This window comes from Populus euphratica, unplaced genomic scaffold, assembly GCF_000495115.2.
Source record: "Populus euphratica unplaced genomic scaffold, PopEup_1.0 scaffold850.1, whole genome shotgun sequence".
Taxonomy (NCBI): Eukaryota; Viridiplantae; Streptophyta; class Magnoliopsida; order Malpighiales; family Salicaceae; genus Populus; species Populus euphratica.
Window position 1 is genome coordinate 20,733 of NW_011500708.1, and position 24,342 is coordinate 45,074.

At 33.4% G+C, this 24,342-nt stretch overlaps 2 protein-coding genes and 1 long non-coding RNA gene across 6 annotated transcripts; 1 reads left to right on the forward strand and 2 right to left on the reverse strand.

Annotated features, from left to right (window-relative positions):
• Positions 1-227: 227 nt before the first annotated feature.
• Positions 228-4,085, reverse strand: LOC105116073 (G-type lectin S-receptor-like serine/threonine-protein kinase At1g11330). Of its 3 annotated transcripts, none has more exons than XM_011013252.1 (8): positions 3,518-4,085; positions 2,199-3,464; positions 1,962-2,072; positions 1,670-1,875; positions 1,379-1,589; positions 1,032-1,269; positions 785-935; positions 228-676 (listed from the first exon to the last, which is right to left on the reverse strand). In XM_011013252.1, exons 1-8 carry the CDS (start codon positions 3,531-3,533, stop codon positions 368-370), a joined length of 2,508 nt encoding a protein of 835 aa, XP_011011554.1. In that variant the 5' UTR covers positions 3,534-4,085; the 3' UTR covers positions 228-367. The 3 variants fall into 3 exon arrangements, with proteins under 3 accessions (XP_011011554.1, XP_011011555.1, XP_011011556.1); XM_011013253.1 differs by having other exon boundaries at positions 2,199-3,459; positions 3,513-4,085; XM_011013254.1 differs by lacking the exon at positions 3,518-4,085 and having other exon boundaries at positions 2,199-2,688; positions 2,763-2,873.
• A 772-nt stretch (positions 4,086-4,857) lies between these two features.
• LOC105116074 (uncharacterized) lies at positions 4,858-6,491 on the reverse strand. 2 transcript variants are annotated; one of them, XR_840464.1, is made up of 3 exons: positions 5,928-6,491; positions 5,688-5,795; positions 4,858-5,604 (listed from the first exon to the last, which is right to left on the reverse strand). It is a non-coding gene; the product is annotated as an uncharacterized LOC105116074 (long non-coding RNA). The 2 variants fall into 2 exon arrangements; XR_840463.1 differs by lacking the exon at positions 4,858-5,604 and having other exon boundaries at positions 5,654-5,795.
• An 8,861-nt stretch (positions 6,492-15,352) lies between these two features.
• Positions 15,353-19,257, forward strand: LOC105116079 (G-type lectin S-receptor-like serine/threonine-protein kinase B120). The gene is made up of 7 exons (XM_011013258.1): positions 15,353-16,968; positions 17,417-17,524; positions 17,613-17,851; positions 17,939-18,149; positions 18,261-18,498; positions 18,581-18,728; positions 18,836-19,257. Exons 1-7 carry the CDS (start codon positions 15,672-15,674, stop codon positions 19,142-19,144), a joined length of 2,550 nt encoding a protein of 849 aa, XP_011011560.1. The 5' UTR covers positions 15,353-15,671; the 3' UTR covers positions 19,145-19,257.
• Positions 19,258-24,342: the final 5,085 nt, after the last annotated feature.

Below are 24,342 nucleotides of genomic sequence, written 5' to 3' on the forward strand. Positions count from 1 at the left end.
ATGGTCTACCTCTCACTATCCAGCTGAACAACTTAAAAATGTTGAGCAGATTACAGGGTCCTCCAAGGCTCAACTTCCAGGTTTGCTAGTTTAATTGAAGTTAATTCAAAATGAAATTGCTTTTGTTTTTAAAATACAATAAAAACTAATTTAAAAAAAATAAAAATAGAGCTGGGTTTATACCTTCAAAATAAAACCTAATCCAGACCGAGCTTTGAATCAGTAGCTTATCAGATCAACTTGTAAGGCCATACTAGGTTTAATAGAATGGAAGTATAAAAAATATTTAGCATTTGCACATTTTAGCTTTGAAAATCCATTGTCTACCAGTACATGTTACAAGAAAAATAATCGTGACGGGAACTCATTATCTGCCATCAACAACTGTGACTGTCACGTAATTGATGGAACACTTTTCTTCGTTTTGATGGGGTCTTTCTTCATTGAAGTGGTGTTTCCTTTCAGCAAATGGCGGCTGCTTTGGAGTTGCAAGATAAGAAATTTCACTATTCAGCATTGAAACGACAGTAGAAGCTGTTGGCCTATCTTCTGGGAATTCTTGAACACACAATAGGCCTACATGTATGCATCTAAATATTTCCACCTGCGAACTCGGATCAGATATTGCTGGATCTACTAGAGCTGAAATGTTGCCTTCATTCCACAGTTTCCATGCCTGCGAAGTGAAAGTAGTAGCACAAATAAGAAAATAGCAATTTAAATGTTGTCAGAAATGAAATCCAAGCATTACATATGACTGCCGCGTTGAGTTTTATGGACATACAAATCCTAAAAGACTCAAAGCTTGCTCATTCCCATAGAAACTAGTATTTCTTCTCCCGCTTACAATCTCTAACAACAAAACTCCAAAGCTGTAGACATCTGATTTCTCAGAAAATCTACCTTCCATTGCATATTCAGGGGATATATAGCCACTGCACATCAGCAACATTGAAATATGAGAGACATGTTTTAGATAATAACGTGATTCTGTAAAATGACTGGAATTTCAGAAAGGTAAGGATGCTTACTAGGTTCCAACAACTCTTATGGTATTGGCTTGATCTTCATCGCCTCCAAAAATCCTGGCCGCTCCGAAATCTGAGATTTTTGGCTTAAGTTCTGGGTCCAACAAAACGTTGCTTGCCTTTAGATCTCGATGAATAATTCTTAGTCTAGAATCCCTGTGGAGATAAAGGAGACCTCGGCAGATTCCTTCGATAATGTTGAAGCGCTTCTTCCAATCCAGAAGTTGTTTTCTGAGAGGATCTAGACAAATTGCAGCCCAGAAAAAAGTGTGAGAGGGTAAATAAATGACTAGATCAAAGACAGAAATCTCTTAATTATATTTCCTAGAGATAGGGCAATCAGCTCTAACCATAGAGAAATGCATCCAAGCTTTTGTTTGGCATGTACTCATAGACCAACAGCTTTTCTTCTCCTTCAACACAGCAACCAAGAAGTCTTACAAGATTCCTATGTTGCAGTTTAGAAATTACCTCAACCTCATTCATAAATTCTTTGAGCCCTTGCCCAGATGCTCTTGAGAGTCTTTTCACTGCTATTTCCTTTCCATCTGACAATTTTCCCTTGATAATCACATCATATTTTATCAAGTGTTCAATTTAGTTCAATAACCATAAAAACTGCTCTAGAGGAACAGCATTACCTTGTACACTGGACCGAAACCACCCTGGCCAAGCTTATTTGAAAGATCAAAACCGTCTGTTGCAGCTGTCAGACTCTCTAAACTGAATAGTGGTAGCTCCTGCAGTTTAACATGGTCCCTGCTGTCTCCAGTCATGTCTCTATCCAAAAATGATGGATGTTTTTCATTTGTATCAGAATGCAACTTCTCTCCTCCTTCCTTTCTCGCTGAGTTAGATTCATGACACAAGTTTTAGTTCAAATTGCATATTTTTCCAATCTATTAATTTGATTTATGAGAATTTGTATATTACCTCTATGTTTAGACGTGAACCTCCATGTCAAAAGAGCACAGATCATGGCACTGGCGATTGTTCCTATAACGGCACTTACCATGACAATCACTTTTCGCCTATGGTTTCCATCTGCAAGTCAGAAATCTTTCAATTAACTAACTGCTTTTAAACTAAGATTGGTAGGAAATCAGGAAGACAACAAAAGATCCACGTTGTAAGATTGCTAGGAAATCAGGAAGACAACAAAAGATCCACCTATTTCAGAATACGCCATTCGAATGTAAAGATCTGAACCACCTGTGGAAAACTCCTGTACATCAATCAGATCTCCAATCCATGACATGCAACCAATACCAGAGTTATACGCATATGCTATGCAAGAACAATTTGTCAAGCACCTGTCTTTGCATTCAATTTCAGTCAAACGAGACCATTGTGCTAAGTCAGGCACCTTCATATTACCGAGCTTCAAAAAGACATCATTTTGTCCTGCAGCTTCACTTCCGCTCTTTACTCTCTCACACTGCAATGATTTCATCCTGATACAGCCACTAGTCCAGTTTCCTCTATTCCATTCCTCTGGATTGTTTGGCTCAAACCCTCTTAAACAGCTGCAGATAGGTGATGCCTGTGCATTACAGCTTCCAAAAAGGCCACATCTGCCGTAAAATTCACAATCAAACTTTGGAACACTCCATAGAACAATCCGATCCTCCATGCCATGCTCCCAACGTGTTTGTTCTAGCTGTCCTTGTGAAGTCAAAACAAAGCTCGACAAAAAAGACTGATTAGCATAAGAGAAAGTTAGATCAATAGTACCTTCTCCATCATCTACAAGATTGAGCCCATCAACAGCAGCAGAATTCATATAAGGAACTCCAATAAAGACCAGACGGTTCCATGGACCACTTCGAAAATACGGATAATTATCCTTCCATATGAATATCTCAGGTATGTCTAGGCGATTAAGACCCGCAGAGAAGCTTCCAATAGATGGATCAGTAGCACCTTTCCATGATGTTATAAGTATCTTCTCACCTGTTCTTTTATTGGCGCTTAATTTCATATTCGAAAAGAATGTATCGGAAGGATGTTGGAAGCTCTCCCATATGATTTCTTCGTTGTTGTTATCTCGCAAAACAAGGTTTCCGGTGTCGGAGAGCTGTGCGCTTGAATTTGAAACAAAATTTGACACATTACTTGACCAAAGAATCTCTTGCTGCCCATTCAAAACTACAAGATTGCCATCTTTGGATACGGCCAGAATCCCAGATGAGTCATTTAGAGGTTTGTTTCTATTAGCTACCCATATGGCTGTCACTACAGGAACTTCATTAAACCAAATTCCTACATATCGATCGGTGGAATTAACAGGGCTGAAAAATCCCAGTGTGTATATACTTCCATTAGAGACTATAGCCTCTGGATCCTTCAGGAATTGCGTTGATGTGATGGTATCTATGGCAGTGATAATCTCTACGCAAAAAGATGTTAAGAGAAGCAGAGCCATTGAAATTTTGCCTCTGCCAAGTCCCATAAAGATGCTAAGAGAAGCAGAGCCGTTGAAATTTTGCCTCTGCCAAGTCCCATAATTTCTAATTGCTAATTCTCGATGAGCATGGGATACATTACACTACTAGGCTTTAATATTAACTTTTCTCAATTGGCAGCAAAGAGAAAAAAACCTTCCCTTGTGCTTGGGCCTAGCTCAAGCGCCAATGAAGACTTCCCTCACCGGCGTTTGGGTCAGACCTAGGGGAGACTTGTCTAGGGATCTAAATAGTATCAATCATAGCCCAACTTGTCTAGAGAACACAGCAGAGTCAATTTTTCCATCAGCTGTCAATCATGATGATAATAATGCGTACAAAAATCAAGAAATTATCATGTTTTTGAACTTAGGTCAATACCAGGGCACCGCTGAACAGAAAATTATACGAAAGAACCAAGGCAGGGGTCATCGATAAAACAGCATTGCTTATTTACCAAGGCAGGAAGATTCCTTGCAAGCCATCGATATTGACTTTGTTTCATTGATGGGCTTCAACTTGAGAAAAATCAAATTTGGCAACAGTATTGTCACAGTCCGGATTTTAGAACCATGATCAGCAACGTAGAAGCTACTTTATAAAGACACCACTTTTATGCTAAATCTCATAATATACATGTTATAAAAAAAAAATATTGAAAGTTTATTTATAATCTTTTAAATATTGCTCGAAACCAATAAAACTGGAAAACGCAAGCCTAAACCCATGTCGTACAGCCAAAAATAAGATTAATAATAACACCAGGCCTAAACCCATGTGTTACAGCCAACTCGGGGCCATTGTCCTGATTAGTGGCAGCATAGACATATACTGATCATAACACCAAGCCTCTAAATCATCTCAAAATGAAGAAGAAAAAAGTGTATGATAACATGGAATTTTATCTAGTCATTTGTGATCAATAACTATGTCTATCAATCAACATACAGAAGAAGAGAGAAAGCAACTAGTTTTGTCTACAAAGGCACATTGACATCAGACGTGCTAATTCCTTCACTGATATTTTGAGTGTCGGATTCAGAAGCCCGATGACATGCTAATATGCTACAAGTATACTAGGTGCTACCTCTCAGAAATGACAGTAGACAGAACAAGTACAAGCTAAGTCCTTTACTCAAATTGTGTAAGATCCTATCAATATGCTACAGTGTTTATCCTTCTTTATTCAACAACTATGATAATGTATGAACTAAGGAACTCAAGTTTTGATCTGGAACTCCAGTCTATTGGCCTTCTGTAATGTTAACAGCAAGTTTTTAATGTTTCTTCTATTGAATGGTCTATTTATCGACGAATTTGCCTCTCAGTAAATGCAGGCTTCATCGTAGTAGAAGATCAAGTCAATTAACTCATCAGTGGATGCTAAAACTGATCCAAAAGGGAAGCATTTAACATTTTGATATTTTACACAAGTGATCTAGATTTACATGTAACAGAAAAATATTGCCTCAAACTCGTTACCTATCGCCCTCCAATAACAGTAATTGACATGTCATTAGAACATATCGTTTGGCTCCATTGAAGGGAGTCCATATCGAAACCAAGTGCACGTTTCTTGGGAGCAGGAAGATCCGCAATTTCGCTGTGAAGCATTGAAATGATTGTAGGCACAGCTGGCCTATCTTTTGGAAACTCTTGAACACACAATAGACCTATATGCATGCTTCTAAAAATTTCATCTTGAAAACATGGATCAGATAGTACTTGTGTTAGGATATTGCCACTTATGTGGCAGCATTTGCAGTCCATCCTCTAGAAGAGAATGACTGCCATTGTCAAAGAAAGAGGCTACAATGGTGGGTTATTGATGGCAGCTTGAGATTGTCAAAGACGTTACACCTAAAAAATGGCTACCATTGTTGACAAAAGAGCAGGAGGAGCTGCTATTAAAGCCTATAAATAGAGGCGCCATTGATAAGCAGAATTGAGAGAAAATGTGATAAGAGAGAAAGAGAGAAGGGCAGCAGCGGCTGTAAGGGCAGCAATGAATAATGGGAGTTGAGTTGAGTGAATGCGATCCTCCTCCTTCATATATTGTAAACTGAATACAGCTGGTAGTTCCTGGAGTTTAACTTTGCCCCCACTGTTCCTTTGGCTCTTCCTCTTCCTTTCTGATTAAGATTCAGAGAGTAAGCATCATTGAAATTGCAAAACTCTAAATACCCAAAACAAACTAATACTGAAAAGCTTTTACATCCATGTTTAACCATGCACCTCCATGAAAGAAATGCACAGATTGAAAAGGCAATTGTTCCGAAAATCACTATTATTCTGATAACTATCTTCATGCTTTTCCTTTTATCTGCAAATAAAATTGCTACATTTATTTGACAAAACAAACTACTCGAGGAGATCGGCTGCATCAACTTCTAACATGAATACTGGTACACAAAACATTAGCAGTAGCACAAAAGAAGAAAATATGAAGCATGACCAAGTTCTGAATATGCTAAGCGAAGGTAAAGATCTGCCCCACCAAAGGAAAACTTCTGTATATCAATTAAGCTTCTGGTCCACAACATGCAGCCAATACCCTTGTAATATGAATAAGCTATACAGGAACGATTACTTAAGCATTCGTTTCTGCATTCTAGTTCTGAATACAGAGATGACCACTCTGCAAAGTCTGGTACTTTGATCATCTCAAGCTTCAAGAACCCATCTTTTGGGTTCACTTCTCTTATATTTTGTGTTTCTGTGCATTCTAGTGGTGTCCTTTGACCACATGTGGCTTGTTTCTATTAGCTACCCATACTGTAGTCACTGAAGGCATATCATTGTACCATATTCCAACATAACGATTTGTGGAATTAACAGGACTGAAAAATCCCAGTTTGAAAATGTTGCTAGCAGTTACTATAGCTTCAGGATCTTTGATAAACTGAGATGATGTAATGATATCTACCGCAACCCCAAAATCGAAACAGAAAAAGAGCAGGAAGAGAAGAAGAAATGCTACAAATTTGCAGTAGACAAACCCCATATCTTGTCCATCACGTGCCCTTGACAAGAGTGAAATAGTTTAGATCAAGAGCCATTGACTTATCAAATGAACGCCCACCATGGAATTTGTAATTCTTGGAACAAGTATAATTCCAAGTACAAATCAGCCCAAAAACCCAACCTAACTTACACATAAACATAAAAAAAAACTTAGGGATTTCACTATAATTTTAGATAAAAAATTATAATAGATTACTGAAATAAAATTACCCTTTTATCTTTTAATAAATTAAATTTAAATTTTTAGTTTAGAAGTATTTAGATTTTATTATCTGGCTCAGTTGTCATTTAAGGAATATTTTTTTTTTTTTAATTTTTAACATAGTAAAAATACTATTTTACCCTTAGAGGTAACAAAATTTAAAGTTGTTGATCAAAATTTTTCTTAGCTTTTTACAATATTCGTAACAGTAAAGAAGAAGCTTCTCCTTTAGGGGTATTTTGATATTATTTACATGAGTATTTTATATAATTGAGAGGATCATGAGAGGTATTTTAATATTTTTACATTTTATTTGTTATTTTTTAATCAAAAAGTTGTTGGCGCATGTTTCACACACTTTAATGAATGGGCGGCACCCATACCTTTGAAGATGTGCCTTTTAATTATAAACTTTGATTTATCTAGTGATGGTTTGGACTTTGCAAAAAGATACATCTCATGAGTCTATAAACAACAAATTCACTATGTGTCATTATTCATTCAATTAAAACATTTGGCAAAAGAGTTATAGTGTGAGGGTGACTATTCATTTTTCTATTCATATTCTCTGGTTTAGAATTTAGTCATCCTGATGAAGGAGTTTCTTGATTCATGTTATTTTTAAATAAGCATTAAATTATTTTTTAAACCAAAAACAAGTTCAAATTTTCAAAATTCATTCTAGTAGAAAAGATTTTGGTAAAAAAAATAAATTGAGTCTATGAGATAATACACGGTTGCAAAGGTTTATTTGTGAGTTTTTATAGGAAAACTCTCTCAGGAAAATGAATAATGCTTGATTGTAAACACAATTGAAGGACAAACTTATTATTTCATTGAAACTTTGGAAAAGAGGTTTAATAACAAAGATCTTATGCCAACATCTTGAGTTGTGATTACTAACAAGGTAACACATAAAAATGCTAAATATGTAACAATCATTGACTGAAAATTCTAGAATATTCCAGTCGTTCATCTCCTCGATAAGGGTATTTTTTTAACAGTCAGTTGAGGTCACATATACACCATTCTTGACCTAATATTACAATAGTTTTATCTTCAAGATAGTTGATTTCTAGGAATCGGTATGAAGAAATTAGCTATAGGAAGGGTAGGTGTCTTGGCAACCACCTTCAATGTCTTTCCCTTTTCTAGTCAAAATTATTCTTCTTAGTCGGGTCAACAATCTTACCTATCCCAATAACTTGTTCAATTCTCTCAGTTATATCAACTAGGTTAATGAAATGTTGTGCAAAGCTTCTAACCATATACTCAAAATACAGGGCTTTAAAAGTGTTGGAAAATAAACTAATCATTTCTTTTTCCAACAAAGGAGGATTAACCTATGCAGCTGTCTTACATCACCTTTGGGTAACTCTCTTATAAACTCCTTGTTATTATTCTCCATCGCTTGCAAGCTTTACCTATTAAAGCCCATGTTCATATTAAACTTATATTGTTTAATAAAATCATTAGTCAAATCTTTCTACTTTTTCATCTTGGTATTGTCAAACCACATATATTAAGTAAGAGCAACATCACTTAAGATGTCTTGAAAGAAATGAATCAATATTTTTTCATCATCAATCACCTTAATGATTTTGTTATACTATGCTTTAAGATAAGTTAGAGGGCATTAAGTTCTTGTATATTTGATAAATTCTAGCACTCTAAACTTTTTGGGAATGACCATGTTAAGTACCAAACACATCTTAACAACTTTCATGGGATCATACAAGTGAGTTCCCTCAAATGCATTATCCTTTACTCTAGGACAACCAATTTACTTATATCATATTCTTTTACTATCTTGTAAGATTCTTTCTTTATAGATTCAATGGTAAACAACATTCTCGCAGGATATACTGGTTGGAAATGCATGGCCTGTTGAAATTTAAATGACATCTCATTTGTCCCTAGATCTTATGGATTGAAGGAAGTTGTGAACATAGGTTCGGGCTAAGCTATAAATTTTTCTTTTCTAGATTCAGATCCCAATGTCTGTTTAAGTAGACTAGAATCAACATATGAAATATGGGCTTGCCCTTCACGGGGTGACAAGGGTCATCTAGTGCATCAAGAGGTAGGTTACTATCTAGTCTCAAAGGATCTCTCGCATGCTCAGTGATCATCCTCGAAAGGTAGATATAATGCTTACAAGTAGTGTGAAGATAGAGGCCTTGAGTAAAATCAGATTGGCATATCAACCACTTCTAAGTAAACAAATCAAGCGAGAGTTGGATGGTTTCACGAGTCTTACCCAGGCTAAAATTGTTAGGGTATTGTTACTTTCCCACCTATCTTAGATTTTAAGGTGTATACTTTTAACATGATGCATGATAATATAAACAAGGATGCATGCTAAAATATTAAAGACAATAAAATAAACCAATAAGCACAATAAACAAGATAGCAATAATAAGATAAAAAAATGAAGCTTTGTTCTAAAAAGTTTTCAATGGAGTTGTTATTTTGTCGCACCTGACATCACGACGACTTTTAAAAATTCAAAATTGCAAGAAAGAATAGATTTATTGCATCTTGTTCTTTGATTGGAAATGTCTTGTTTAAGAAATCACCACATAGTATTATGGTTATTAGGAATCCTAACCGGTCAGCAGAAATTTTATGATATGAGATTAATTATGCAAAAAAGAAGATATTATCACCCTTTAAGTGTCCTACTTGAAGCAGACTGCATCGCTAGTTATCTTAAATTGCTAAAGGTTTGTTGTGTTTTATCTTTGTTGGTCTGCCTATAATATTCTTGACTTTGATGTCAGTGAATATTTGACTACAGATATCTTTAATTCTAACATTGATAAATATTATGTAACAAAAAAACATATGATAATTTTGACTGTGACGCTAGTGAATAAAACAATAAAATGAATCTAAAACAAAGCATACATATTTTTTTTATATCTTTTTTAAAGACAAAAACAAAAAAATTGAATACTAAATTTGCATTTCATAATAAAAATTCATAAATCAATATACAGTGAAATACCCTAAAAAAACATGAGGGACCTACAAATAAATTTAAAAGGGTTCATAAATTTTTTGAAATTTTATGATAATAAAAAGAATTTATTTGGTCGAAGATCAAAATAAAAAATGATTAAAATAGAGGGTTTGGGTTGGAGCCCAGCCAGACCCGGTTTTTTTTTGTCTTCGGTTTTTTGGGGCAGCTCCAACTCAGCCCGTATGGGCTGGGCTGGACGGCCGGGCACTGTAACAGTAACAAATGAGATGATTTTGCAAAGTGGGGAAGAGGAAGAACTTACCTGGTAGCTAGAGGCGAAGGCATGCGGTTGCTGATCGACTAGCCTCTTCTTGCTTCCCTTCCTCTAGTCTTTTCTTTGTTGTTCTCTGGCTTTCTTTTGATTTTGTTGCTGGTGTGGTTCGTCTGTCTGTTCTCCTTGATTCCCTATCTCCCTCTGTTTTCTGTTCCTCTGTGTTTTCTGTTTGTTTCTCCCGTGTTTGTTCCCTCGCGTCTGTGTGTGTTTTGTTCTTGGTCTTATGCTCTCCCCAGTTCTCTCTGTCTTCCTCCTCCTCTGGTTTTCCGGTCTAAGTTCTCAGTTTTTTTTACGTCCTCTGTCCCTTGATCTTCTCTTTTGGCGTTTGCATCCTTTTTTCTTTGCCCACCTCTGGTTTGTGGCCTTTCTCTGGCTTTTATAAGGCCAGAGAATGCCATGCGGTCGTGGCTTGGTAACGGCATGCATTGTGGGGGCGAGGGATAGCAGCCGGGAGACTGGCGCCATGACTGAAACGGTTTTGGTGCCTTTACTGCTGAAACGACTCTAGTGCCTTCACTGCTGAAACGATTCCTGAGGAAGAAGGTGATGAATAGTTTTTTGAAACGGCTCCGTTTGTATCCCTGGAAATGGCTAGTTTCAATTTGCCCCCTGAACTTTTGACATTTAACAATTAAGCTCCTGGTTTTATTAATTGAACTAATTCAAAATTTAATTAAATTCCCAAACTTATAAATTCTTTTAATTTTTAACTAATTAACTCCCACATTTATAATTCAATCTTTATTAGTCCTCAAACTTTTCTTAAACCAATTCTTAAATTATTTTTATTCCTTCTTTTTTTGTTATTTATTATTTTTATATATATATATTTTGAAAAATTTAAAAATTGAATTATGATATTAATCATTTTTAATTATAGAAAAATCAAATTTCATTTTGTAAGCATTTTTTTTCTCTAACAAATTGGAGAACAAGCCAATATTCAATATGGACACATGTCATGCATATACATGGAAACAAATTAGTGCTAATACATCTATGATGGAGAGTCTTGATCATAGCTTCGCCTGTCTAGGCGTTGAAACTCTATTTCAACAGCATAAAAAATATCAATGTTAAACCAATGATGCTTCTGGTAAAACGCGTTTGACTCCAGTCAAATAAAATTAGTAGTGGAGGGACTCATTGAATCAAACTAGCATAATGCAGGGACCAAATGTGTGATCAGCCTCCCTCTTTTCTCATCTGAAGACTTGGCTTGCACTTTAGTCCTCTCTTTTCTACAAAAATGTTCAAACTGTACTCGTGATAGTCCTGCCCTCAAACCCGTTCATTACATTTATATTTTCGAAAAATGTCCTCTGAACTTGCAAGTTTTTATAGGCTTTTGAGTATTCAGTTCAAAATTTCCCGCCTCTGAGGATGTTTTTTCATCAAGCTTTATAGTATACTAGTGATAGGAGCCACTAGCCCTCCCTCATGCATGCATCACATTAGTGTCAAACAAGATTTTCTCAATTTTGAAATTCTAAATAGGGTTTTGAGTGTCTTAGTTTCTAAATTTCCAACTGATTTGACACGGAAAATGTAGCTTGAAATTTGGGCAAGGGATGTACTGTAGCAAATTGTCAACATTTTTTCTCAACCACCATCAACCACCCTGTACACCCACTAAAAAAATAGTGCCAAAATCATCTTCCAAAGACCCACTGAAAAAATAGTGCCAAAATCATCTTCCAAAGTAGAAATGATAGTTGGTGCATTCCATACAGGTAGCTGTGCCAAAATCGTCTGATTTTGGACTTGAAGTTGATGCCATGATCAAGTCATGAAGAGGATATAGAGAAGATAGGCCTGGTGAGTGTTCAATCGCTATATCAATAGAAACTATGCTCTGTTCTGGCTATGGAATGTGCAGTATATGGACAGCAATCATGCAGCCAATTTTGATTTTTGTGGCCTGCTGGTTTTTGTTTCACATTCGTTGATATTATTACCAGGAGGTCAAAGGTTCGATGGTGGTGACTTGAATACAGAATTTTGATTATACTATTCTTTGTTTTGGCCGGTGGATCGATGCACTAGTGATCTGGACGGTAAGAAATTAACAATAATAATAATAATATTTTTGGTAAATAAACTAGTTTGAGTAAGAACTTAATCATGGGACATTAGTTATATATATATTCCATGATAAGAGTATTTTTTTAGTTAATTTATACAACAATCCACGAGGTAATTAATTTTAAGAACTCATTTTTTATATGAATTTAGTATATTCAAAGAAATTTAATAAAAATAAATAAATATTAACTATAAACTGTAAAACTTAAAAGTCAAATAATGAGACATAATATGTCTCTCTCTTAAGATTTTCTCATGGAATTAGTGGACTAGCAATTGATGTGTTTTCCTCTTCTTATCGATGAATAAAATTTTTTAGTTAAATACTCAAGATTTTTTTTTTATGAAAACGATTATACACATTAATAAAAAAAATATATAAATTTTTTTAGAATACATTTGAGTTATTATGTTTGTGGGACCTATCATTAAGTTTCCTATTAAAATTATAATCTAATGCTACACGATTTTCTTGAATTTTTTTTCTTGTTATTTATCATTTTTTTCCCTCAAAAAATGATTCAAGTATTCAAAAAACTGATGAGTGGTTTAGAAGAATAAGAAGAAGAAAAGACAAGCATGGCTTATTCTTCTTCTTCTTCTTCTTCAGTTCACAGACAGGTCGGCCCCGGCTTCTGTGATAGTCACATGAAATTATGGAGGATTTGGGATTGAAGGGCAACGTGGTAGGTTTAACAACTTGTCGCGGTGCATCACACCGTGGCCGTACTCATCTACTAGTTTACCCTCTTCTGTATATAATACAGCGACTAGCGATATTTCTTTTGAAGATGGGTAGTTGGTAACGCAAAGTCTTTTTTTTTTATTAGAAATAATATATTTTTATTTTTTTTTATTTTTTTATATGAGTATATTCAAATTATTTAAAAATTAATTGAATATTTTTTTTAAAGAAAAAACAATTTAAAAAAGATTTGGTCAAACAGAGCCTCATTTGTGTGTTTTTATGCAACTTTTTTTACCCTCTAAAAGTTGGAGACCACAAGCTGCTCATATTTGATTATCTTTCCAAGTTGTGCTTTTTAAATCCATTGAATAGCTGCCTGGTTATTAAACCATGCCTTGTTGCATCCGGGGATTCGAGTTGAAGACCGCCTAGGATTAAACTAGCCTTGGTAAGCTGCGGACCAAACTATTTTTTCTCGCAAAAAATAATATTTATCTACACAAGATGTACTTTAGAAAAGATAGAAAAATACTTGATTTAGATTGTAGATCTAATTGAAATAAATAATTTGGTTTTAATTTAATTAGAAAAAAATGATAGTGGATGAAGCCCGTTAATATATAAAAGAATAAAATGAAGTAAAAAAATATTATAAAAATTTAATCCTGATTAACATTGATTAACATAAATTAATATGATAAACCTGCAACTCTAGTAATTAAAGTCAAGTTAACTTAAAATATCTCGTAAAACTCGTGTTAATTTTTTAAATTCATAATCTGAATTATTAGATTCGAATACTTAATTTAAAAAAATTATAAAATTCAATTCTAAATCAATCAAATAATAAAGAATAGAATTGAAAAAAAAATAAGTATATAAAAGAATTAAAAAAAATATTAATTACAAGAATAAAAATTAAAATTAAAAAAATTATTTGATTGAAGTGTGAGATTGAAAAGAAGAATAAATTTAGTAAACAAAATTAAGAAAAATAAAAAAAATCAAAATTGATATAAAAAATAAAAATAATATTTTGATTGAAACATGAAATTGAAAAGAATTATAATTTTTTAAAAATAAATTAAGAAAAAAATTAAAAATCAAATCAATAATAATCAAAATATTAATCAAATTAAAATATAACAAAATCAATATGTAAAACTGTTTTTTTCGTTTTTATCTAAATGGTAAGGTATCTTGTAGTTAGCTTCTTTTTATCTTTTTCTTCTTCTCTTGTATCTTTTCTAATTGGTTTTTAAGTATAGGAATAAATTTTTGATAGGAATAAAAATTTTTTCTTTTTTATTTTTGTTAGACTAAAGTAGACCATTTATATTCAAATTAGTAAATTAATTGAGAATTTTTACCCGAACAACGAATCATGTATTTGATCTTCTATCTTCCACTCTAGTTATCTTGATTTTTTTTTTTTTTTTGCCAAAGCAAGAATGTTAGGTATTTCGAGGAAGCATCATCCACAGATGAAGATAGACCCACATATTCCCTTATCGGTTCCATTCCATGCATTACAGTCCAAATAAAGGGCCATCAGTTTATTCTTAGGCCTTAGCCGCCATAGAAACATTTTCTTGTTCTCTAATCATTACAGCAACTTCACTTTAGAACGAACCCGAGAAGAGGAAGAAACCGTCCAATTTGATGACTCTGGCAGCTATGCTTTGATGGCTAAAGCACTAAATTATTAACGATCTTTTCTTTTTCCCAAATATTTTTTGAAATGTTTTAGTTGAGTTGAAGGAATTTCTTCTTTATTAGGTACAATCCCTGTTATGATTTCTCCTTTTCTTGCCTACTTTTTTTTTTTTTTTGCAATTCTCAATTTAATATTCATTTATCATTGTAGTTTAAACTGTGGATTGTATAAAAAAGATCTTTAGGAATGTTTTTTATATAAAAAATCAGCCAAACAGTATTTTAGACTTGAGATATATTTTTATCTTTATTGACAACTTAAATGGTTATTATTTGCATTTTACAAGTGGGAATTAGTAGAAAAATATAAAGGTGATGTAAAATTATTTAAGGTAGTATTTTTTGGTGCAAACTTACATTCCATGGGGCATGTTTAGCTTAAAATATTGTTTGTTTAAAATTTGATTTTTTTATTTAAAATTAATTTTTTAGTATTTTTATATTATTTTGGTGTGCTGAATTTAAGAATACATTTTTAAAAATAAAATAAAAATAATTTTTTAATGTATTTATTAAAAACATTTCAAAATTAAACCTCTAACACATTTTCAAAATACACTGCACCTAATTTAACAAATATGAACTTGCACACAAATTCTTATGTTCTCGATGGAAAGCTAAGAAGAAAATGAAATGTGAACTTGGGATATCAAAAAATGCAGCACAAAGTTTACTACCTAAAAATTCTTAAAAAAAACAAGCAGCCAAAAATAATAATAATAATAAAATTGAATCCTTGGTTCCATTTATCATGTTTTATAGCCTACCACATTTTCATTTGTATTAGGTAGTCAAAAACAAAAAAATAAGAAGTCAACCTTTACTAATGTCAATGTCATTGAACTTTCATTGACGATTACCTACCAAAACTCTCCACCATTTCATTTTAAAGATTTATTGGTCAAATATCAGAGCAAATTTTAATTTCAAGCTACATTGTTTATGTAAAGTTGAAGGATCTACAAGTACTATATGTCAAAGAAGCTTTTCAAGTCTAACTTGTCTTCCTAGCTAGCTAAACACTATCGTCAGCTTCCACCAAAACCACTACCTGGATGTCTAGCCATTTTGGGAAGCTCCTTTGAATGTAAGAACCTCTGAAAAAATCTGTTTATTTTTCATCTTTTCTGCCTTTCTAGTTCTTTATTTCCTCTGAATCTTTTTCATTCTCAGAGGTTGTGAAGAATGATCAGCAAGAGCATAAACCCCGTTCTTGTTTTTCTCTTGTCGGTCTCTTATTCCTTGTTGTTTCTAGCTCCCTTTTGCCATGCTGCCAATAATACACTCACAAGAGGCCAATCACTAAAAGATGGTGAGTCCTTGATATCAGTTGATGAGAACTTTGAACTGGGATTCTTTAGCCCTGGAAACTCTAGTTTAAGATATTTTGGTATAAGGTATTACAAGATTCGGGATCAGGCTGCCATCTGGGTGGCTAATAGAGAAAAACCAATCTCCGGTAGCGATGGAGTCTTGAGGATAGGTGAAGATGGGAATTTGTTGGTTGCAGATGGAAATGGAAGTCCAGTTTGGTCAAGTAATGCTTCAGTAGTGTCTAATAACACAGCAGCGATGCTTGATCCAACAGGTAATCTAATCCTCTCGAGCAATGATAGTATTGGTGAGACAGATAAAGCCTATTGGCAAAGCTTCAGTAATCCAACCGACACCTATTTGCCAAACATGAAAGTTCTTATAAGTTCTGCAGAGATTCATGCCTTCACTTCATGGAAATCTGCAAATGATCCTTCACCAGGAAACTTCACCATGGGAGTTGATCCTCGCGGAGCACCACAGATAGTGGTCTGGGAGCGATCGAGGAGAAGGTGGAGAAGTGGGCACTGGAATGGACTAATATTCTCAGGTGTTCCATATATGACAGCTTTAACCACTTACCGATATGGATTTAAGGTCACTCGTGAAAGCGATGGAAAGTTCTATTTTACATACAATCCATCAGATAATTCTGAATTGATGAGATTTCAGATAACATGGAATGGATTTGAAGAGCAGAAAAGGTGGAACGAAAGTGCAAAGACGTGGCAAGTAATGCAATCACAGCCTTCTGAAGAATGCGAGAATTACAATTATTGTGGCAATTTTGGAGTCTGTACTTCATCAGGATCTCACAAATGCAGATGTATGGAAGGGTTTGAGCCAAGGCAACCAGATCAGTGGAGACGAGGAAATTGGTCAGGTGGATGTGGAAGAAGGTCTCCTTTACAGTGCCAGAGGAACACTAGTAGTGGTGGAGAAGATGGATTCAAAACATTAAGGGGCTTGAAGTTGCCTGATTTTGCAGATGTGGAGTCGATCTCCTTGGATGCTTGCAGAGAAATGTGTCTAAATAACTGTTCATGTAAGGCATATGCGCACGTCAGTCAGATTCAATGCATGATATGGAATGGGGACTTGATTGATGTCCAGCGTTTTGTCGAAGGTGGGAACACTCTGTATGTACGTCTCGCAGATTCTGAATTAGGTAAACTTTCTCCCAATGCTGTTTTCATTGTTTGAAATGATTTAGTAGTTTATAATTAGAATTTATAGAGAACTTGATAGAATTACAACTTCAAGTTTATTGCAATCATCATTGAAAGTAAAAAGGCCTGTTGAATCAGTCTTTGATCCAGCGGTTCTTTCTGGGATTAGTAAAACTATAATGGCTTCATGACCGCTCCAAATTGTAACACATAATCCAAGTTTCTTTACTTCTTCTGATCGTCATTTTTTCTGAAGAAAAAAATCCCAAAACATGCAGAACATGATCATGAAAGGTTAAGATGCAGAGGCATGTTTCTACTTAGCAACTACGGTTTGTCATGATAACGGACTAGGTGAATTAGATGAAGAAAAAGATATGAAATCTTGCAACAGTTTATTCAAGTTACCTTTTATGTTGGATATCTTCTGATTTATTTCTCGTATAGGTCGCAGCAGGATGCCTACGTATGTTATAATACTAATAGTTTTGGCTGGACTGGCCTTCCTAGCCATATCTATATGGCTTCTGTGGATGCTCAAAAAAAGTCTCAAAGGTAAGAATCTCAGTTTCATTATCGGTTAAGAGATCTCTTCCGTCTTGATCAAGAAATGACATCTTACCTTCTTAATTTTTATCTTCAGTTTTGCCAGCGGCTACGTCAGCTTGCACGTCGTCAAAATGTGAATTGCCAGTTTATGATCTGAGTAAAAGTAAAGAGTACTCAACCGATGCTTCTGGATCTGCTGACCTTGTTATAGAAGGGAGCCAAGTAAATGGTTCAGATTTGCCAATGTTCAATTTCAACTGTTTAGCAGCTGCAACAAACAATTTTTCCGAAGAAAACAAGCTTGGGCAGGGAGGATTTGGCCTTGTCTACAAGGTGAGTAATTATGTTGTACATGTATCAGAATATAACAGAAGCTGAATTCAAGCACTAAAGCTGAGTATTGTTCATATTAATTAATAGGGAAAGCTTCCTGGAGGAAAAGAGATAGCTGTAAAGAGGCTTTCAAAGATCTCTGGCCAAGGTTTACAGGAGTTCAAGAATGAAATTATTCTGATTGCCAAATTGCAGCACAGAAATCTTGTTCGATTGTTAGGATGCAGCATTCAGGGTGATGAGAAGATGCTGATTTATGAATATATGCCAAATAAAAGCCTGGATTACTTCCTTTTTGGTGAGTTCTTCCGTATATTTTGTGCTTAATAGAAAAGGGTTGTTAAAGCTCAAAACAATTATTTCTACGGGGCTTGTTAATTGTTTCTGATTCCTGTGATCGCAATGGCAGATCCCGATAAGCAAGCGCTATTAGACTGGAGTAAACGTTTCGCAATTATTGAGGGGATTGCCAGAGGTCTTCTTTATCTCCATAGGGATTCAAGACTAAGAATCATTCATCGGGACCTAAAGGCTAGTAACATTTTGTTGGATGAAGAAATGAACCCAAAGATTTCCGACTTCGGCATGGCCAGAATATTTGGGGGAAACCAAAGTGAAATAAACACAAACCGAGTTGTTGGAACATAGTAAGTTTGATATCTATGAGATTGCTCGTGTTAAACTCTAATCAACAATATGATTTTTCTGACTGTCACTTGTATCTTGCAGTGGTTATATGGCACCTGAATATGCAATGGAAGGCCTATTTTCAGTGAAGTCTGATGTTTATAGCTTTGGAGTGCTACTCCTAGAGATTGTGAGTGGCCGAAGGAATACTAGCTTCCGTCAAACAGAACGCATGATCCTCATTGCTTATGTAAGTACATGCAAAATGTCACCAATTTAGGCTCTGGTTTGAGATACAACACAGCGTTTTTTACTGCTAAGTTTTCACTCGCTGATCCAATTTCCGACTGATTGCAGGCATGGGATCTTTGGAATGAAGGTAAAGCAATGGACATAGTTGATCTTTCCATCCGAGATTCATGTGATGAAAACGAAGTTCTGAGATGCATACAAATCGGCATGTTGTGTGTGCAAGATTCTGCACTTCATAGACCAACCATGGCATCAGTTGTGCTAATGCTGGAGAGCAGCACAACAAGCATTCCATTACCTAGGCAACCCACTTTCACTTCTGTCAGAGCCTCTATAGACCCTGAAATCTCTCTGGAAGTGCAAGAAGTAGCATCGTCAAGCGACTTGACAGTGAAAGTGGTAGCAGGCAGATGATTACAATCTTTCCTTTTCTGTTCCTCTGCATTCCTTGTTTTATATGTTCATGTGTTAGTTTAGTTGGAAAATAGAGTATATTTGTAAAGGGTCTTTTGTCAATCAATTTTTTACAAAAAAAAAAAAAAACTATTTTTTGTGCTCTATAAATTGATACTGTGGTTTCTTTCAATCAGCAATTACCAATGAGGTAATGGATTGACAGCAGACTCATTACAGGTTTAGGCCAAAAGCACTTTCACAATCAGAAACTGGCACCAAATGCACGATGGCCAATAATCATCTGATGGGTGGCCAATAATCAGAAAATAACGTAATGCGGATGAACCTTGAGCGACACATGCTTACAAACCGCATGCCCGCCTATGTAAGAATGTTTGATCATAGAACATTAGAATTTGTGATCTAGAAAGAGTTGAAAATTCTACGAGATTGAATGTTTATTGGAGCTATAGTAGACTGAGAAATGACTAGCAATTCAAGAATTCATCAAGCTTGTCATTGATGGGTGGCGGTTCCAACACAGGTCATTCCTTTGACTCTTTTGGTGAAAATAATTTATATCTCTTGGCATGCTCTACACTAATACTAAAAAGGACTATAAGATCAAAAGATAAAAGGTAAAATTATTCATGTATATTTCTTCAATATTTACCTTCCATATTAAAAAAAAAGTATTTGAAGTGAAAGGATTTGTAAAAATTATAATGCTAAAAAAATCATATTTTCTACATAGTATTTTCTTAGAGTTTAAATTTTTTTATTTTTTTTTCATTTCCTTAGAATTAATCTTAAAGCTTTTATAAAATCATTTATTGATAAACATAATATGCTATTTTTTACTAGCCTATCCGTTTGGGCTTTGGGCTAGATATAAATTTCTTAAAATATATTATATTTATATCATTAAAACTTTATTAGTATTATCATATAACTCGATATGATGGTTTAAGTTTAAACAAAGCTCTACCCAACTCTTATATTGATATTCAATTAGTCTGAGATTGAATTAATTTTGTTATATGATAAAAAATAAAAAAAATTAATTTATCATTAACTAAATACCAAATAATAAAATTAAAAAAAAAACTACATGGTGAGTGATATAAACAAAATAATCAAAAAATCTTAGCCTAACTCTTTTATTCATATTTAGTTAAACATGTGATTTAAGTTATGAACTTCACTAGATCGATTTTATTTCTATTTTATTTTATAATAAAAAATCAAAAATTAATTTATTATCAATTAATATTTAAAGATAAAATTTAAGAAAAAACCTCACACACTAAATGATAGATTTGAAAAAAAAATTAAAAAGATAAAAAAATCTCAACCCAACTTTTAATTAATATTTAGTTCACTCATCAAACCCACAATCTCAATTATAAACTTTTTTGATTTGATTTAATTGTTTTTATTATATAATAAAAAAACATAAAAAATGATTTAGATAAACTTAAATAAAATCCCCACACTGGATAATGAAATTGTCAAGAAGGCCCATGTATATATATATAAAAAATACAAACAAAAAAGATTACAGTTTATCTGTGTTTAATTCAAAGAAATTAGAGCGTGCTCCCCAGCTCCAACCCATGACCTCGGACCTGCCGTGCACGCTGATCACTCAACCATAAGTCAGAGATGCGAATGAAGACCGAAAAAAACATATATTAAGATGTAAGACCACCCGTTTTAGTTGTTTTTATAATACAATAAGAGCACATGTCAGGGTTGTATGCTAAGGAGTGCACTGTGCAAGAGATTGTTCATATGCAGAAGCAATTCTGTATTGGCATCCCATCAATGTGAAGTTTCAGTTGAAGAACTTCTTATTAGTATTAAATATTAAAATTTATTTTAAATGTATATTATATTTTTTTGCACTATTAGTATAATCTTTTTATCTTAATATAATAAATTTAATTAAACATAATAAAAAAACATAATTAAATAAAATAAAAACATAAATAAGATATAAGTTAACTAAGTAAAGGAAAGAAAATGAAAAGTACAAATAAGAGATTAATATAAGTAAAATTTAAGCATTATAAAAATATAAAGAAAGAGAGTAAGAAAATGATCTTGATTTAAAAACCAAGATGTCTAAATACATAGCAAATACCTCCTTTTATAGAAAAAAATTTGAAACTATTGATTTGCTGACTAAATATTAAGTAGGTGATCATATATTGACTTGGTGATAATCCTTATCTTCTTATCTGAATAACAAGTCATTGCTAACATTAGAATTTGAATAGACTATCTTCATGAAAGTTCTAGGAAATTGTCTTAGTTTTTTTTTTTTTAAAAAAAAAAGATGAGGTCATTTAAACTTATAGAACTCGAGATATGGGCCGAACAATGAACAGTATTTGGGCTGCAGAACAGATTTCGACTTCTTTGTTGTTGTTACAATTTAAACTTGAAAATGACCTTTTTGAATCCTAGACTTTACATGAAAGTTTTAGGCCTCTATCTTAACTTTCCAACCATATAAAATAGATCTAAATCCAAGTTCTATAATTTTAGATATGGCTTAATGACTGAACAGTGTTTCAGTTGGGATTGAACCAGCATATCTTTTCTAAGTTTAGCCCTCTCTTTGTCTTCTCGATTTCAGTAGTTAAAGTCATCAATCAATCCTATTATTGATATGATAGACTTGCATTTAAGATGAATATTTATCATAAATTAAAGGTATCTTATAATATTAGACATGATATTATAAAACATGATCTAGTTAAGAGTTATTGATACTTTAAGTACAAAGTGATGATATAAAACCTTGATAAAAATATACTTTTAAGTACTAATCATAGGTTCAGGGTGGTTTGGATGTAATTTGAAATTTTTGAATTTTACAAAATTGGTTATTTCAAGAATGGTAGAATAATAGGATTGGGGTTTTGTGATATCCCAAAGTTTATAGTGCTAGTTAAGAGGAAAAAGTTTAGGAACAACGATGGAAGGATTTTTATGGTAAAAACCTTTTTCCATAGTCAAAATATTTTGAAAATGAGTTTTGAAAATATATGTTGATTTAGATTTGGAAATATGTGTTTGTTGAGTTTGTAAGGCAAGCAATGGTTTTTTAGAGGAAAAATCTACTTGTGGTTTTAAAAGGGTTTTAGAAATATTACATGATTGTGACTTTTAGTCACTAGAGGCTTGTTAAGAGACCTTTTGTAATGCCAAAAGTAATTTTGGTGATTTTAAAATGGTGTCTGTAATATCTTACATCGGCGGGTGAGGAGTTGATTATTGGCCTTATTAGTAGTGCTGGTTACTAACTTGTTAGATGTTTTTTGGGGCTATGTGTGGTCGTCGAGAACAAATCTGTAAGGGCGGTAAAATTGAAAGTGGATAATATCTGGCAGGTTGGGTTCAGCTATGACATTTGATATTAGAGCCAGTCTTAATGACTATTCGATAGTGTTGACGGGGTGTTCGGGCTCTTTAAAGGGAGTGGTTTGTAATATCCCACATCGGCAAGTAAGGAGTTAGTTGCTAACCTTATTATAGTGTTGGTTGCTAAGTTATTAGATGTATTTTGGGGCTATATGTGGTCACAAAAACAAATCTATGAGGGCGGTAAGGTCTAAAAAGGACAATATCTAGCAAGTTGGGTTAGTCTGTGACAATATTAACCCAATGTTGGATTTTATCTTATTGTTTTTTGGATTGTTTTGTAGTTTCTTCTACTACTTCTTCTTCTTCCACTAGTGCTTCATACCAGGTTTTGATTTGTTTTATAGATAAGATGGCTAAAGTCATGAATTTTGAAGAGGGTTTTGGGCTATTTGGTTTTTTAGTTTGAGTTTGTGGGGCTTTTCCTTTATCTTGAGTCCGAGTCTTTAGATGCGTTATGACCTATTTTAAAGGAATCTCATGTTAGAAAGTCAGAAATAGAATTTATTTCTCCTTTTATATATTCAATATCAAAATAAAAAATACTTAAAATAGCTTACCATCGGGTGAAAATCTGTTTTAAAGCTAAATTTTGAACATCTTTTTGAAGAACTTAATTTGTAGATTTACAGTCAACACGTAAAAGAAATTTTTAGTTTAATAAATAGCTTTGAAATTTTGTAATACAGAGAACAATTGAAAGAATCTTCTTCTTGATAATGGAGTAAATTGTTTTTACAGTCGTTCCAATGAGTAGAGGTAAACTAGAGAATTTATTTTTTATTATTTTGTATTTGTTTAAGAATCCCCTCGTATCTTAAATCTAAGGCGTCTATTTCAATGATCTTAGGAGCTAAAAAATCAGCTAAATAGAGGAGAGGAATGGTCTATATTTATTGCTACATTTGTTTAACAAGATTTGTATGGTGGTTAGACCAAGGAACTTGGTTTTTCCTTAACCTATCATGTAAAGGTTTTGCAATATGACTATTAGGATAATAGTCGAGGACGTAATTAAGACTACTATATCATCATTTTGTACTTAAAGTATCAATAACTCTTAACTAGATCATGTTTTATAATATCATGTCTAATATTATAAGATACCTTTAATTTATGATAAATATTCATCTTAAATGCAAGTCTATCATATCAATAATAGGATTGATTGATGACTTTAACTACTGAAATCGAGAAGACAAAGAGAGGGCTAAACTTAGAAAAGATATGCTGGTTCAATCCCAACTGAAACACTGTTCAGTCATTAAGCCATATCTAAAATTATAGAACTTGGATTTAGATCTATTTTATATGGTTGGAAAGTTAAGATAGAGGCCTAAAACTTTCATGTAAAGTCTAGGATTCAAAAAGGTCATTTTCAAGTTTAAATTGTAACAACAACAAAGAAGTCGAAATCTGTTCTGCAGCCCAAATACTGTTCATTGTTCGGCCCATATCTCGAGTTCTATAAGTTTAAATGACCTCATCTTTTTTTTTTAAAAAAAAAAAAACTAAGACAATTTCCTAGAACTTTCATGAAGATAGTCTATTCAAATTCTAATGTTAGCAATGACTTGTTATTCAGATAAGAAGATAAGGATTATCACCAAGTCAATATATGATCACCTACTTAATATTTAGTCAGCAAATCAATAGTTTCAAATTTTTTTCTATAAAAGGAGGTATTTGTTATGTATTTAGACATCTTGGTTTTTAAATTAAGATCATTTTCTTACTCTCTTTCTTTATATTTTTATAATGCTTAAATTTTACTTATATTAATC